General features: G+C 38.4%; 1 protein-coding gene across 1 annotated transcript; it reads left to right on the top strand.

Moving 5' to 3' along the window:
* The first annotated feature begins 14,034 nt into the window (after positions 1–14,034).
* Positions 14,035–16,078, top strand: LOC145100221 (ras-related protein RABA1a-like). The gene is made up of 3 exons (XM_079037582.1): positions 14,035–14,397; positions 14,608–15,001; positions 15,290–16,078. The coding sequence occupies exons 1-3, from the start codon at positions 14,186–14,188 to the stop codon at positions 15,911–15,913; spliced, it is 1,230 nt and encodes a 409-aa protein (XP_078893708.1). The 5' UTR covers positions 14,035–14,185; the 3' UTR covers positions 15,914–16,078.
* Positions 16,079–16,524: the final 446 nt, after the last annotated feature.

Here is a 16,524-nt window from a genome sequence, read left to right as displayed (position 1 = left end):
AGACCAAAGTTGATCCTGCTAAGCCCTGCCCTAACCCAAAGGAGGCAGGGTGCCATCACCACCATAAGATAGGACATTGGAAGAGAAGCTGCCCAGAGTACCTGCAAGCCATCAAGGAAGGAAAGATCAAGCCATCTTTCGCAGGTATATACACAATTAAATCTAACGATTCTAATCATGCTATTTCTTGGGTTCTTGATACCGGTTGTGGTTACCACATTTTTTCTAATGTGTAGGGACTAAGAAGAAGTAGGGATGTAGAGCAAGGAAGGATCAATCTAATCATGGGGAATAGAAGATCGTCGCCTATGGCCAAGATTGGAGTGTATTCTTTAGTGCTTAGGAATAATTTATGTTTAGATTTGAACAATTGTTGCTATTCGACAGAAATGGCTAGAAACATCATTTCATTTCATGGTTTATTTAGACAAGGTTTTAGATTTTCTTTTAATAATGAGAATGGTTCTATTTTGGCTTATCTAAATGGTGTCTTTTATTTTGAAGCTATACCATGTAATGGAATTTATGAAACTGTTATGATTGTTGATAACTTAGGAAATGATGTTTTAAACATAGATTCTTCCAATAGTATGGATAGAGCATCCTTGTGGCATTGTCGTCTTGGACATGTCAACAAGAAACGCATAGCCAACTCCAAAAGGATGGAGTGTTGGAGTCATTCGACCTTAGGGAAGATGACACGTGCGAATCTTGTTTGCTTGGAAAGATGACTAAATCACCCTTCACGAGTACGTGTGAAAGGGGTGAGGGTCTATTGGACCTAATACATACCAATGTATGTGGATCGTTTAGATCAACCACGAAGGATGGGAACCGCTTCTACGTAACTTTTACCGATGATTATAGTAGATATGGGTATATCTACTTAATCAAGCAAAAGTCAGAAACCTTTGAAAAGTTCAAAGAGTTCAAGAATGAAGTGGAGAATCAATTGGGCAGGAAAATCAAGATGCTTTGATCCGATCGAGGAGGAGAGTACCTAAGTCTTGAATTGCACGATTATCTCAAGGAGTGTGGAATAGTTTCACAATTGACGCCTCCTAGGACACCGCAGTTGAATGGTGGGGAAGAAAGGCGTAATCGAACCTTATTGGATATGGTTCGCTCTATGATGAGTCGTGCTTCACTAACTATCTCCTTTTGGGGTAAGCCTTAGAGACTGCCGCCCATATCCTTAACCGAGTCCCTACTAAAAAGGTTACCAAAACACCTCACGAGATGTGGACAGGGAAAGCTCCCTCGTTGTCACATATCAAGGTTTGGGGTTGCGAGGCTTTCGTAAGACGAGATACTCACGAAAAGCTCGAACCTCGAAGTGAGCGATGTATTTTCATCGGCTACCCGCAGAAATCCTTTGGATATCTCTTCTATAGACCGAAGGACAATGTTGTCTTCGTTGCGAGGAGAGGAGTTTTCCAAGAGCGAGAACTCATAGGCCAAGGAGACAGTGGGAGGCAAATCGAGCTTGAAGAGATTCAAGAGTCAATAGATGAAGGAACCTCTACCGCTGGCACTCAACCCGAGGAGGAAACTCCGGTTAAACCGATTGACGAATCCTTACCTCTTAGACGTTCCGATAGAGTTAGAGTTCAGCCCCAGTTTTATGGTTTTCATATTACTACTGAAGGGCACACGTATATTAGTGATGGTACACTAATAAATCTTGATGAACCTAATAGCTATAAGGAAGCTATGGCAGGCCCGGAGTCTGCGAAATGGAAAGAGGCAACGGATAGCGAGATCCAATCCATGTATGATAACCAATTTTGGAATTTGGTTGATAATGTGCCCGGACGTAAGACCGTTGGGTGCAAATGGATCTTCAAGAAGAAGACCGACGTAGATGGAAACGTACACACATATAAAGCGCGATTGGTTGCGAAGGGCTTTACTCAAACTCCCGGTGTTGACTATGATGAGACCTTCTCACCAGTTGCAAAGATAAAATCTATTAGAGTAATGCTAGCGATTGCCGCATTTCATGATTATGAGATTTGGCAAATGGATGTCAAGACCGCTTTCCTTAACGGAAAATTGGCTGAGGATGTTTACATGGCTCAGCCAGAGGGGTTTGTGGATCCGAAGCATCCGAATAGAGTGTGTAAGCTTGAGAAGTCCATTTATGGACTTAAGCAAGCGTCTCGCAGATGGAATCTTTGCTTCGATGAGAAAGTCAAAGAGTTTGGATTTGTACGAAGCGAATATGAATCATGTGTATATGTCAAAGCCAGTGGGAGTATAGTTAGCTTCCTCTTTCTATATGTCGATGACATATTACTCATAGGAAACGACATCCCGACTCTGCAGGAAGTTAAGTCCTGGCTCGGGAAGTGCTTCGCTATGAAGGACCTCAGAGAAGCTTCTTACATTTTGGGAATAAGGATAGTGAGAGAAAGAAGTAAGAGACTAATAGGACTTAGTCAGAACACTTACTTAGAAAAGGTACTAAAACGTTTTAGTATGGAAAACTCGAAGAAGGGAGAATTACTGATACAAAGTAATGCCAAGTTGAGTAAGACTCAAAGTCCGAGTACCGAAGCTGAAATAGCAGAAATGAGCCGAGTACCATACGCTTCCGCAGTTGGCTCAATCATGTATGCTATGACTTGTACTCGCCCTGATGTAGCCTTTGCTTTGAGCATGGTTAGAAGATATCAAGGGAATCCTGGCAGAGCCCATTGGATTGCGGTGAAGAATATCCTTAAGTACCTTCGGAGGACGAAGGAATGGTTCTTAGTCCTCGGAGGGAGTGATGACTTGAAGGTGCGAGGGTATAGTGACGCCAGCTTTCAGACCGACAGGGACAACTACCGTTCGCAGTCGGGCTGGGTTTTTACCCTAAATGGAGGAGCAGTGACATGGAAAAGTTCCAAGCAGGAAACCTTAGCTGATTCAACGTGCGAATCAGAGTACATTGCAGCGAGCGAAGCGTCGAAGGAGGCAATATGGTTGAAGAACTTCATCAGTGATCTTGGAGTTGTACCTGCCATAAAGGAGCCCATGGAGATTTTCTGTGATAATGAAGGAGCGGTTGCCTTGACCAAGGAACCGAGGGATCATGGTAGATCACGACATATCGACAGAAAATATCATTTTATTAGACATCATGTAGAAGAAGGACAACTCATAGTGAAGAGGATATCATCAGAAGATAACCCAACAGATCCGCTTACGAAGGGACTGAGTAGGGTTAAGCACTTGCTGCATGCTAGGAGTATTGGGCTGAAGGATGATATTAACATAGATTAGATAGTATTAGAAACGTGTAATAGATAAATGTAATTGACATTTGATGATTAAATAAAGGAGTTTTATTTATGAGTAATGTTACTATCTTATGTTAATTGTTTAACTATTGTTTCATTTTGCATGTTTTGACTTCCAGAATAATTGAATTTATTAAGAATAATCGAATTATTCAAATTGTCCACAATCATTCATATGTTGGAAGTAGATATGAATGAAGATTTTCATGAATTGCTATGTAGATTGTCTAAATGGTGTTAGACATAGCAAAGGGTTGCTGCAATATTCATGAGTGCTTATGAACTGGTTTTGAGCATTGGAACAAACCCGCGCTTGCTGGAATCACCTTATGGAATTTGATATAAAAGGGTGATCGCAAGACGATAATATCATATAGTCTTAAAACCTAGATATATGGTTTATTATTTGTTAATTGATTGTACATTGATAATGCGAAAACGCATCAGTAACTCGGTGTTATAAAACACATTGTTGTGTATAGTTGGTTAATGAATAAGTAAATGCATATAAGTCGAAGTTTATCTGTAACTTTTATTCCAAGAAGGTAAAAGCGATATCTCGGCCGCTCGATGATTTGATTTGACTTATGTGTCGGGCCCGGTCAGAACTAAATTGATGTGTTCGATTAAGTTCTATGTCGAATAAATCGGAGATCGAGAAACCTAATTGCTTGACTAATCATTCCATAGAATTGTCAGCATGATATCTAACAGAGGACTGTACGATCCCTTATCTAAAGGACAAGATTGATCAGAGTTTGACAACGTCTTAGAGAGCTACGATTGCAAATCGAATTGTACTTGTGCATATAGTTACTAGACTTATCCAAGTGGGAGACTGTTGGAATAGTGTCTAAGGCTGCAACTATATTAGGCAAGTATTTAACCCGGTTGTGCATGGTCCTTTTGGGTTGCCTTCACCATAGCAACTTGATAGGATGATTTATTAAGAGAGAATAAATATTATTAATATATTATGAGAATAATATAAAGAATAATAATATTGTTATTTGATTAATATAAGTCATAAATTAATTAGAATTAATTTGGTGAGTTAAATAGATTAATTAAATAAGAGGGTATAAACTGTCAATTGTTTGATAGTTAAACTTTAGACTGTAAATCCTTATTGGATAGGGTTTGGACGAATTCTAGAAGCTATGGATAGCTCAAAATCGTCCAAGGCTATCTATGGTAAGGATATGGATTGCTTTAAGAGAAGATTATCCAACTAGGGTTTAAGTTGTAACCCTTAAGGAGTCTACAAGTATAAATAGACCCTATGGCAAAGGGAAATCGGAACTTGATTAAGAATAGAGAAACCCTGGCCGATTTCCTCCTAGCCTCTCTCTCCCAAATCATCCTCCTTGCTATTTGGTGTTTGTAAGCCATTAGAGGAGTGACAATTGTGACTCTAGAGCTCCAAGACAACAAGATCAAACAAGAGATTCAAAGGTATGATTCTAGATCTGATTTAATATTGTTCTTATACCTAATTAATCATTAGAAGTATTGGATTCAAAGCATGTTTAATTAGAAAGCCTAGATCCAAGCATTAGGGTTTTGCATGCGCACATAGGAAAGTTCTTATGGCTAAAACCCATCACTATATCCATTAAGTCATTGAAATAGAATGGATCTAAAGTTATGGGTTTAGATTTGTAATGGTTAAGCTCTTAATGAAGAATGCAACTTTCTACCACTTTCCACAACATAGCAATGGGCTTGCCACGATGTGGTGGTTCGCATCTTCATGACTGTTTTGTTTTGATGTACCCACGACATGGCAAAAAGGCCTCCATGTCGTGGTGGGGGTAGACGTCTTGATCGTTGACTTTTGTTGGCCATTGATCGTTGAATTTTTTGACTAGTTTGACTTTGGGCCAAACTTGAAGGAATTGGGTTATTGACTAAGGTTCTACCTTTGCTTGGTGATAGTTAGTTCATGAGAGCGATCTGTACAAGAAGTGAGCATGTTGTTGTGTTCCTTGGGTCTTCGATTCAGGTGAGTTGCCTCACTATACTATGTATTTCAATATATATATATATATATATATATATATATATATATATATATCCTTGTATGAGAGGATATAAAAGTGGTTTTATCATGGTTAGAGTACCATGGGTCGATGATTGTCTTTTGGAGTGCCCTAAGGGTTGTACGTAGTAATGTAAGATAGCTTCAGAACTCTTGATCTAGGCTTTCTTGCATGTTCCTTGTTTAGTTGCGGCTCTAGAGTGGGATCACCAGTTCGAATATCTATCTCACCTCTAACTATATATATATATATATATATACATATGCATTCATTAGTAATATGTTAGTATTAGCCTAGAATACTCTATGAGGCTCAATATGTTGTAGCGAGCTGTTATACAGGTAGACTAGTGTAGAAAGTTGCATGTGTTTGTATTATTGCTTGATTGTTTGTTTGATCTATATGCCGACATATTAGATAGTCGATTGAGATAATCATGCTTTGTGATGTAGGCCAAGATACCCGGGCAGGCCTACGATGTGTTGTAGGCCAGGTGTAGATCATCTGTATGTTGAAAGAGAGACTGAAAGAGATAAAGATAGAGAGAGAGAGAGAGAGAGAGTTCCAGGTGACTGTAGGCCTTCCAAGACAGTCTAATTAGACTGTAATCTTAGGAGAGTGGTATAGGAGCATTATAGGACTTATGAGGAGGTCCAGACAAACTGAAGGCTCATGTGTGGATGCATTGTTTGCGTATCGTGCTGTGTGGTATTTTGGGGGGAACTCGCTAAGCTTTGGCTTACAGTTGTGCATTAACTGTTTTTAAGATACCACATATGATCGTGGGAAGACGAAGGCGTAACTGTACACACTCATCAGCAACAATGGAGATTCTGTCTTATTTATATTACTTTGATTTTCAAAAAAGTGTGTTTTGGAAGAAATGGGATTTCATAAATTGGGTTTTGTGTAAATGGTGATTTTACCTTATTTAAAAATGAAAATTTTGCTTGTGAAAATGGGACATTACAAGTTGGTATAAGAGACTTGGTTTGAGGGATTTTGAGGAACACTTGTGTGAATCCAAACTCAAACCAGGATCCGAGAATTTTCACAAATCGTTTTTTTAAAAAAACAAACTTTTAATAAAACGTTTGGGTTAGAGACATGGGCCCAGTCTCTTTTCATGTTCTTATTTGATTGTTGGCTTGGGATCATAAACATGGACCTCTGACTTGACCTTGGTTTTACAAGGAGATGCGGTGTGTATAGTCAGTCAGAGCACCGAACAGGAAAGTGGTTCCCAAAATACCCATACTTGTTATATATGTTGAATTTGATCTTGGTGATATGTGAATTGTTAGAAATGCATGATAGTGAGTAGGCTAAGGATTCCTTTAGGAATTGTATGATAAGTACTAACTGAATTTTGTGATGCCTTATAGCATATGGAATTGCTTGTTATGTGAATTTCTAAGTGTATGTTGTATACTTGTATACGGTTAGGATTATATAGCCTTAGAATAATTGACTTAGCCTTATTCCATGTTCCTTGTTTGGTTGTGGGATTAGGGTAAAACTTAAATCGAAAAAAAAAAAACATACAACTATGTTGTATTATGATATGTAGAGTAATAGGGGAATATGGGACAAAAAATAAATCCAATTGGTTTTAGACTTGGTACAACCCAAGGTCATCATTCCCTTCGGTGTTTATTCAATAGTCTGTTTGATCGTGTATCATGTATAACTTGTATGCATAAAGGCAACCAGTAGAGCAGAAGCGTGATTGAGGAGAATTCTAAGAGAAGCACCTAGGAAGTTAGTTGCGGCTCTTAGGAGCATATGGATGTTAGTGCGCCTAGGGGTGGTATAGTGTAATGACTTATTTCCTTGAGATGAATTCCAAGTCGACTACGGATAGGTGTGGAAGGTAGCATGGGCTCGTACTACTACAAGCACATGATCCGTATAAGAATCAGAAGGAATCTTGAGGCTACCTAGGAACTAATAGGTGAATTCATAGAGTTTCGAGCGCAGTCTCTTAATGTTTTACCCTTTTGTTGTGAATTTTCAGTATGGTGATTATCAGAGGTTCAGGATCAGGTGTTGGCAACCCAGAGAGGACGGGTCCTGATGAGGAGATTTGCGATATCATTACGGCCGAGGTAGCCATGGAAATTTGGGAAGCAATTTCGGAGATGCTTGGGTCTATCAAGACCATGTTGATCTAGGAGTTCGATAGGTGATATGCCGCTTTTGTGGAGGTTACTATTGCCATAACCACTGCAGTGATTTCTATTTCATAACTTCAAAGATGTAGGAAATATAGTACCAAGAGTTTAGTAGTACGAAGACTTTGGAGTTCTGAAGGGACAAGGACATGATTACTGCTTTGAGATGGATATCTGAGGTGGAAGGATGTTTTTACATTGTTTGTGTCCTGAGGACCAAAAAGTGATGTTTGCAATGAACCTTCTTTGTTGGGGACCAAAGGATTGGTGGGATTTTGTGACCTATACCTTTTCGTATACAAAGAAAGTTGTAGTGAATTGGCAACAGCTTTTGGAGATGTTCCGGGTGGAGTATGTATCACTTGTGGAGAGAGAGCGACTGGCACAGGAGTATAAATCACTCAAGTAGATGACATAATTGGTGATGGAGATCACCAGCATGTTTTACAGAGAGAGATTTATTCCGCCCGAAGTAAGTTTTTTCATAGCAGATACATGTGTCGTGGTACTTGAGCATGCTCAACAGTACCAGACCTTGGCTGAGTTACAGTCGAACGCTAGGAAAAGAGGGGTTGAGATAGAGATTCAGAAGGGAGAGGAGATGTCAGTTTCAATACAGTAACAGTCAGTAGCCAAGCAGTTCAAGTCCGCGAACTCAATATCAGGAACAGTAGAGCAGAAGAGTTCTAGGTATGATAAGTGTAGGAAGTTTCATAATGGAAGGCGTCGGTCTTTTGCATGTCACAGGTGTGGCACGGAGGGACATTTCATAAGGGATTGCAGGCAGAGTGTGCGGATTTGTTTTCATTGCACCTGAGAGGGCCACATTAGTGCTCACTGTCCCCTTTTCGTTTTTGGTAAAGTGCAAAACCATACACCTTTAGCATGGAAGATACTAGTTGGATGCTAGGGTTGGGATAAAGTGCCTAGGACTAAAGGAAGAGACTTTGTCCTCCCAGAGTATCCAAGTGTGGTGACTATGTTGATTGCGGTGTTACGATGTTCTCGGTGGAAGACAGTGCTAAAGTGGAATAGACTCAGAACTTATAAATTGATCCCTCTATATGTTCTTGTTTGATGAATTTTTTGGGGTTGAGTTAAACGGGTTGAAGGATTATCTTACTCCATTTTAGTTTATTCCTTAGGGGAAGGAATAAATAGTGCTTCAGTCAGTTCGAGTTGGAGCTTTAGTTTTGTTTTGGGCGTGTTTGAATGATGTGTATATTCCAAGTAGGGGTGAGTGGATATTTCGTAAAATGAGAATTTCAGACTAGGTTCCAGCCTTCGGTTACAATGCTCAAGTTAGTGACTTTTGTAAGGTAGTTTAATCATTATATTTCTACGACAAGTTTGGTGCCAGTTGGTGAATCCTTTCAGGATGGTCTTAATTATAGGTCACTTAGGTTGACCCGTAAGAATTTTCCATGTTTAGAGTCTGGGAACATTAGGAAGCTAAGAATGGAAGCACCTGTATGAGTAATATAGTTATTTTATCTGAAAAGTCATCATATGCCATTTTGCATACCATATGTTGTGTTTAGAAGAGGAGTAAGTATTCCGCTTAGGAGACCAACGTTCGGTCTGATCATTGGTAGGTATCAGTAAGAATTCAAGGAATTTGTAAGGTGGGCATGTCGGGTTTGAAGGAAGGATATGTAAATGTTCTTTATGGTTTCGAGGCTATAAGGAATGGGTTTGATTATGAGTGTAAGATCAGTAGTTGTCAAGTTTATAGGAATAGTGAAACTTAAGCCGATGAAGATCTGTCACGATTGATAGGTATAAAGGATTGTTCTGAATGCAAGTGTCAGATAGGTATCTACGAATTCATGTCTTTAGTATGTAAGAGGGGTACTCGCATCATGGGCTTTTAAGAAAGAATCTTGTGGAAATTGGTTATCCCTATCTGAGACAACGAAGTAAGAATTCAGGTGCGCTTGTATCAATCAGGAGGAATGTCAGCTGATTGGTGACAGGCAGTGAGTCAATTACTACTGTTGGTAGGGCAAGAGTAGAAGAGAACCATCAATCCAGAGTGTAAGTGGAAAATTAATCGCTCGAGCTGGTTCTGGTGATTGGATTGTTGAGAGGATTTAAATGGACTTTGATAGAGATACATAGAGTGCACCGATTTTTTTATAAGTAGGTAGTTGGATTGGTGATCCGTCCATTCCGATGAGGGGTTATAGTTCTATGCACAAGCTAAAGTAGCTTAACGATTTGGAGTTGTATTATTGGAAGTACTTGGGATTATTGAGCTCGTTGAGATTTTGGGAAGTATTTATCTGGTTTTGGAATGTGTGTGATCGCTAAAGTTGGATCGTAATGGAATGCTAGTTCTTGCAAGCTCAGGTTGTTGACAAGTTTGAACTGTAAGGTTGAGAGATGAATTGGGAATCCATCATTTTTTGGTGGATTGGAAGAGCCTAGTCGGATCCAAGTAAGGGAGAATCGTTTGGTCTAAAGGTTGCAAAAGAGTGGATATTCAGGTTTCATTGCGCATCAATAGTGACGCATGATGGGTATGTGGATGGATCCAGGTTGAGTGTTGTGTTAGAGCCTCTCTGCCTATTCTTGTCTGATGAAGGCTTAGGGTTCTAAGCATAATCGAAACACCTGACTGGGTGTAATCAGAGACTGGGTGTAATCAGAAACGAGTTCGATTCATAATGATTATGGTTGGTATGGTAGATAGACTGTAAAACCATGGGTTAGGTATATGGTAATATGGAAGTGTTGTAAGACTACATGGCATCTATAACATTCACAAGGTTGGTAGGCTGATATGGGGATGTCATAAGACTAAGGGGTAGTCATAACATACAAAAGGATGATTGGCTATCAGGGAGGTGTTGTAAGTCTATGATGGGATAGTAGCATTCACCAGAATGAAGTAGGTCATTATGGGAATGGTTGTGGGACTGAGGAAAGATCAGTGCTTGCCCGGGTCGAGGCGCGCAATACTATCGAAGGATTACTCTTAGTTGGTATGAAGATTGTTGGAATCGAGGTGAGTTTATGCTTGTACAACAATCAATTGGGTAATACCCATAGGAGAGGCCTATTCGATTGTGCAGACTAGGTGAAACCCATGGGCGAGGCCCGTATGGTTATGGTAAGAGTGGATAAGACCCGTTGGAAATTGCTTGGAGTAAGGTATTAGATCACGGTTAGAGTAGGATGAATCTATGGTCAGTAGTAGATATTTGTGTAGTTGTTAGGCTACGGTAACCCTTATTAGTTAGACTCTTAGTCGGATCCTTGTGGTGGGACTAGGTGTGAGACATTCAGTCTCCACGGTGGATTAGGTATTTTATATCTTGATTTAGTGGAAGGTCATCATGGAATAATAAAATTTCGGATAATTGCAAGTGCTAGTCTTTGGATTTTGGAATGTGAGTCATGTTCGGATTGCAGTGATAGGTCCTATTGATAGTATTTCGAAATGGTTTTGTTTTTCAGGAAGTCGGATAAGGTGTTGGGTTCCTGGATTTGAGTTGAGCAGTGATGGCTATCCTACATAGGTTAAGGTTAGCGGGAGTAAGGATTCGTTCGTCGTCAACATTTGAGTTATGCTAAGGATAGGTTCGATTATTGGAAGGCCACCGTATGTTAGGATTGAATTTTATTAGGGATTTGGAAGAATTGGTCGGATCGTTTGATTTCCTAGAAAATAGAAAGGAGCGATTTCGAGGACAAAATCTAATTTAAGTGAGGGAGAGTTCTAACACCTAGTTTCTAGTCGTTTCATAATTCGAGGTCGCGACCAAAAGATCAAGTATCATAAGGATTCGGGCTTTGGGAAAGAGAGTTTTAGACCCAATTGGATGTGGGTAATGTAGATTATGTGATCCAAGAGTTCGATTTCTGTTTTGGGCCGAAGGGTAGAACAGGAAGAGATTAAGCCAGGTTCTTGCATGAAATATGGATTTTTGTTCGAGAAGTTTTTAGTCGAAGATATTTAGATATTATTTTAGAGTTATTCAATACCTTTCCATGGATATAAAGATCATTGAAATCAGAGATGAAACGAAGAAGTTATGACCATTTGAAGTTAGGAAGGTTTTGGGCTTAGTCTAGTACATTGGGCGTAAATTCAGTACGTTGGGCGTAAATTTAGTATGATGGGCATACAAGATTAGTTCCAAACAATATTTTTGTGTTTTGAGCCTTATTTGATCTCCTTAACTTCCCCAAACTCATTACATTCTCATCCTCCACCTCTCGAACACCCTCCCTTGAAATCCTAACCCTAGTTTGAGAATTTTGAGCAAAAAGAAGGTGTTTTTAAGTGCTTTGGAGTGTTCTTGGTGCATCTTGGAGAAGAAGGAGCTCATTGTTGAAGTGTTGGTTGTATTGGAGCTTGTAGATCCAAACTTTGTTCACCTTGATCTTTCTTTTAGAGGTATAATCTTTGAATCTTGGTGATGCATTTGATAGATCTACCTAGTTTTGGGTGTTATGAGATTTTGGTCATTTTAGTGCATAAAGTTTAGATCTTAAAAGTTTGTGACCTTGTTATGGATAAATTTGGAAACTTTATCCATCTAAACATAATATTGATTCAGATTTAGAAGCTTGAGATTTGGACTTCATGGATTAAGTTGGAAAAGATGCACTTTTGGTATCTTTGAGACTTAAAGACTAGATCTTGGTTGGTTGGACCATTCTAATGGATAAAGTTGGAAACTTTATCCCTTATGGAGTTATTAGGAACCATAAAAATATCATCTTGATGGGTTTTTGATGAATCATGCTTAAGTTTATGTTCATATTATGGGTTTAAATGGATAAAAATGTGTTTTGGGTCCCATTAAGTCATGTAAAGGAGTAAAGCTGGTAACTTTATGGATTAATACCTTATTTAGAGGTTAAATATGAGTTTGTATGTTTTGTTCTTAAGCATTAAGTGCTTAATATGAAGATTTTGTCATTTGATAAGTACGTTGAGCGTACATATGCGTACGCTCAATGTAATGCATGAAGTCCCACTCCTTGACCTTTAGCGAGTTGTACCTTGTGCTTCAGTGGGCCGTACACGGGGAGTATGAGTTGGCTACGTAGGGCGTACTCGCATGGTTTTCTTTTGGGCCTTTTGGGCCTTGGGTCTTTTGGAGTTTAGGCCATGGGTTATTGGATCAGATATGAGAAGGGTAAAATGGTCTTTTACCCATTGGAAAGATAGAGGATGTTTGGGAGCTTGGATTTTTGGAAAATATATTAAATTATTGATTAGGCATATTTTGGTTATGTTAAGTGTGAGGATTCCGATAGCGGCAACGCGTGTGTTCTGGTTATCTCGGATTGAGGTGAGTCTCCTTCCAGTGTTTAGCAGGTCGAATACACGAATGTCTGCCCATGATTTGTGGTTATTAGTTTACTAGCTATCTGTGTGACCTTGCATGTGTTATATATATATATATATATATATATATATATATATATATATATATATATATATATATATATATATATATATATATATATATCGGGTAGGGCCTGATGTCAGGCGGGGTCTGATAAGTGTGTTATAGTATGATATTTGTCACTGTACTTGCGGGTCGAAGGCATCAATACCGACCCAGTTCATTATGTTATAGTATGTTAATTGTCTTTGTGACTCTTGCATGTCTTGTATGTGTTTACATGTATACCGAGCGGGGTCTAATGAGTGTGGTGGGCGGGGCCAATCGCATGTTACTGACAGATCTTTCCGGACAGGACACGATGGTTGTGGGTCATGGCCCATTGTATGTTTGATATGTATGGTATGAGGTATTTTGGGGAACTCACAAAGATTTGTGCTTACACTTTTATGGTTATGGTTCGAAATGGTAGAGCCCGGCTTGATCGCAGCGCATCCACCGATGTTTCCGCACTTATGATTTTAGGAGTGTACTCAGATAACTATTTTCACTTTGACATGTTTTAAAATGATTAATAAGAATAAAAGTTGTTTATATATTAAAATAAAAATGGATTTTTTACCTTATGATTTTTGGGTCGTTACTATATTCGATCGAACGATTGGGACATATCAAAAGAGGATAACGCGGATTCGGTCGACAAGGCATTACCGGTGATGCCTTTAGTGGCAACAACGGCCTTTAATGACGACAAATTGTTGAGTCACCGTTAAAAGTCCTCGTCGTCGATAATGCCTTTATTTCTTGTAGTGCATAACCATTAACCGACTAAACCGTTAACCATAACCAATACTAACCGATACTCAATGGCTACCGAAATGCATGCATTAACTATGTATAATGGTTATGGTTGGATTTTAGTTATTAACCGAACCAAATCGACTCATACACACCCTTATTATTTTTTAGGATTTGTCTTAAATTAAATACGTATAGTTTAAAAGGCTTTCATTTTTATTTTTGTTAGTGGACCTAAGACGTATGTATTAAACCTATCTGGAGTTGAGAGCTCATTTTGTGCTAAATTTACTAATTAAAATGTTTCCTACCTCATATATTACAAGCTCGAAACTTACAAAAATGTTTTGGGATATTCTATTTTGTTAGACTTAACTATATTTAGATTTTATGGAACGCTTACCATTACACAATTGATAGAAAACTTACTCGGAAACCTAAAACAAATTAAACTCTAATCATCGTCCAATCTTGGATCTCTTTCTTCCCGAACAAAGTTTTGATCTCCCTTTAAAGAAATGGTGGCGTATAATGATCACGATTGCTTCTTCAAGCTTGTTTTGATCGGGGATTCAGGTGTCGGGAAAAGCAATCTCTTATCACAATTCTCTAGGAACGAATTCATCCTCAAATCCTCAGCCACTATCGGGGTTGAATTCGCCAACAGCAGCATCGAAGTTGGCGACAAGATTATCAAAGCCCAAATTTGGGACACAGCTGGCCAAGAAAAGTACATATATTCGTGTTTATCTTTACAATTCTTATATCTTACACGCACCAACTTTCATCATATTATATTAATTCGGTCGTGGTATCTAATTTATATATTTTTTAGAATGACATTAATTTCATGTATGTTCATGCATCCAAAATTAACCCTTCGGTGTTGGTATTGCATATATAATGTGTCATATCTGTTTAATTATATGAAGTACTACAGGTATCGGGCCATAACTAGTGCATACTATCGAGGTGCAGTAGGTGCATTGATCGTCTATGACATCACACGTAAAATAACATTTGAAAACGTGGAAAAATGGTTGAAGGAGGTTCGGGATCACAAGGATCAAAACATGGTGATCGTGCTCCTTGGGAACAAAGCTGATCAAACTAACTTGCGAGAGGTCCAAAGGGAGGATGCAAAGGCATTTGCCGAGAGAGAGAATATTAACTTATTCATGGAAACATCAGCTCTCGATAAATCATGTGTCGACAACGCTTTCACCAAAGTGTTGACTCAGATTTACCATATGGATAATCGTCGCAAGGTCGAACCCAAGGGACAAACGAAGAACCTTGGAGGTCATGAAGATGTTGGGATCAAAAGGGCAAGTGTAGGTTCCCTTTTTCCAAAAATACCTCAAACTCTAACGTGTTGAGCCTTTCTTCTCAATCTTTGCTTGGAATTGAATTCTAATATATCAAAAACATCTCCTGGTAGAAACATATTTTGCTCGAATCAGTTATTCCCTATGACATGGCTGTACGTACCCTCTACAGTTGCAAGATTCGAGTTTTGCATGCAACTTGTATCCATACATAACATGTACTTCCTATGTGTGTGTGTGTATGTGTGTGTATAGTGTATAGATATTACTAATGAACAATGTAATGGGTTGCAGGATTTGGTTATGGCATCCGGAAGTAATTCAGAAGACCAACATAGCTCAATAAATGAGCCCCCAAGACTCTCTAGTGTTGATAACTTCTCCATTTGGAAGAACCGTATGATTGGTTACCTAAACTTTCTTGACAACAAATTGGTTGAAACAATAAAGGAAGGTCGAACTAAACTGAGTGATGAAGATAAACAGAAAGTTGGTCTTGATTATACAGCAATGCATATTCTGAGTGTGTCCCTTCCTGATGAGGTTTATCATTTTGTCATGAACTGTGAGTCAGCCAAGGAAATGTGGGACAATCTCATCGTCCTATTTGAAGGTACAGATGAAACAATGGACTCTCGTAGGCTTCTCCTTATACAGCAGTACGAGGTGTTCACATGCAAGCCTGATGAATCATTGACTCAGACATACCTCCGTTTTAATAATCTCATCAATGATCTGAGACAACACCGCAAAACCTTGGATAATGATGAACTTGTGAATAAATTTCTCAAAAGTCTATCTTCGGATTGGGAATTGGTAACATTTTTGATAAGACAAACAAAGAACTTGAAGACTATGTCACTTGAGTCTCTCTATGGCCATTTGCTCACATACGAGCCGGAAATAAATAATGCATGATGCATGCATGGATATATAAAGGAAAAGTTACATGGCACCGAAGGGTTAAATGAGTTTGCTTGTTGGAAATTTCTTAGTGCTTTGTAATAAACACGTAGTGATGGCCTATACGGGATTTCATTAATCTTAAAATAATGTTTTTCACAGAATAAAATAATATAAAAAGTTGGCATGTAATTTGTGTAATTTAAGAGATTAATAAAACAAATAATAAGTAATTATAGAAACCACAGGGATCGAAAATGTAATTTAGTTTTTTTGTAAAAAGGTATATAAACCTATACGTAATTAAGTGCACAACATTGCAAAAAATAGGGTCGACGAAAAGTATAAATCATTTGTTTCTTAAAAATTAAAATTAATTGTGAAAAGTTATACCTATTTTAGTAATTTGTACCGTTTCTCTTGGGATTATTTTTCTGTGAGAAGTAATGAGGCAAGGACTAGAAATATAATTCATACAAACTAAAAATTTTAGGGACCAAAAATATAGTTCTAAAAACTTGAAACTATAGGGACAAAAAAATGTTTTTTATTCTTACAAATTAACAAGGTAAAGAACTTAAAGTGTTATTCGGAAATTTAAAACTTGACAAAATTTTATAAATGGG

This window comes from Lactuca serriola, chromosome 4 (assembly GCF_051521515.1).
Source record: "Lactuca serriola cultivar US96UC23 chromosome 4, Lser_US96UC23_V15, whole genome shotgun sequence".
NCBI classification, from domain to species: domain Eukaryota; kingdom Viridiplantae; phylum Streptophyta; class Magnoliopsida; order Asterales; family Asteraceae; genus Lactuca; species Lactuca serriola.
This window is presented reverse-complemented; position numbering and strand designations above follow the sequence as displayed.

What these genes read in the sequence shown, in the direction of transcription:
- LOC145100221 (XM_079037582.1), top strand. Translation starts at nt 14,186, where the DNA reads ATGGTGGCGTATAATGATCACGATTGCTTCTTCAAGCTTGTTTTGATC. An exon ending in GACACAGCTGGCCAAGAAAA is followed by an intron (nt 14,398 to 14,607) that starts GTACATATATTC and finishes GAAGTACTACAG; the next exon opens with GTATCGGGCCATAACTAGTG. An exon ending in TTGGGATCAAAAGGGCAAGT is followed by an intron (nt 15,002 to 15,289) that starts GTAGGTTCCCTT and finishes AATGGGTTGCAG; the next exon opens with GATTTGGTTATGGCATCCGG.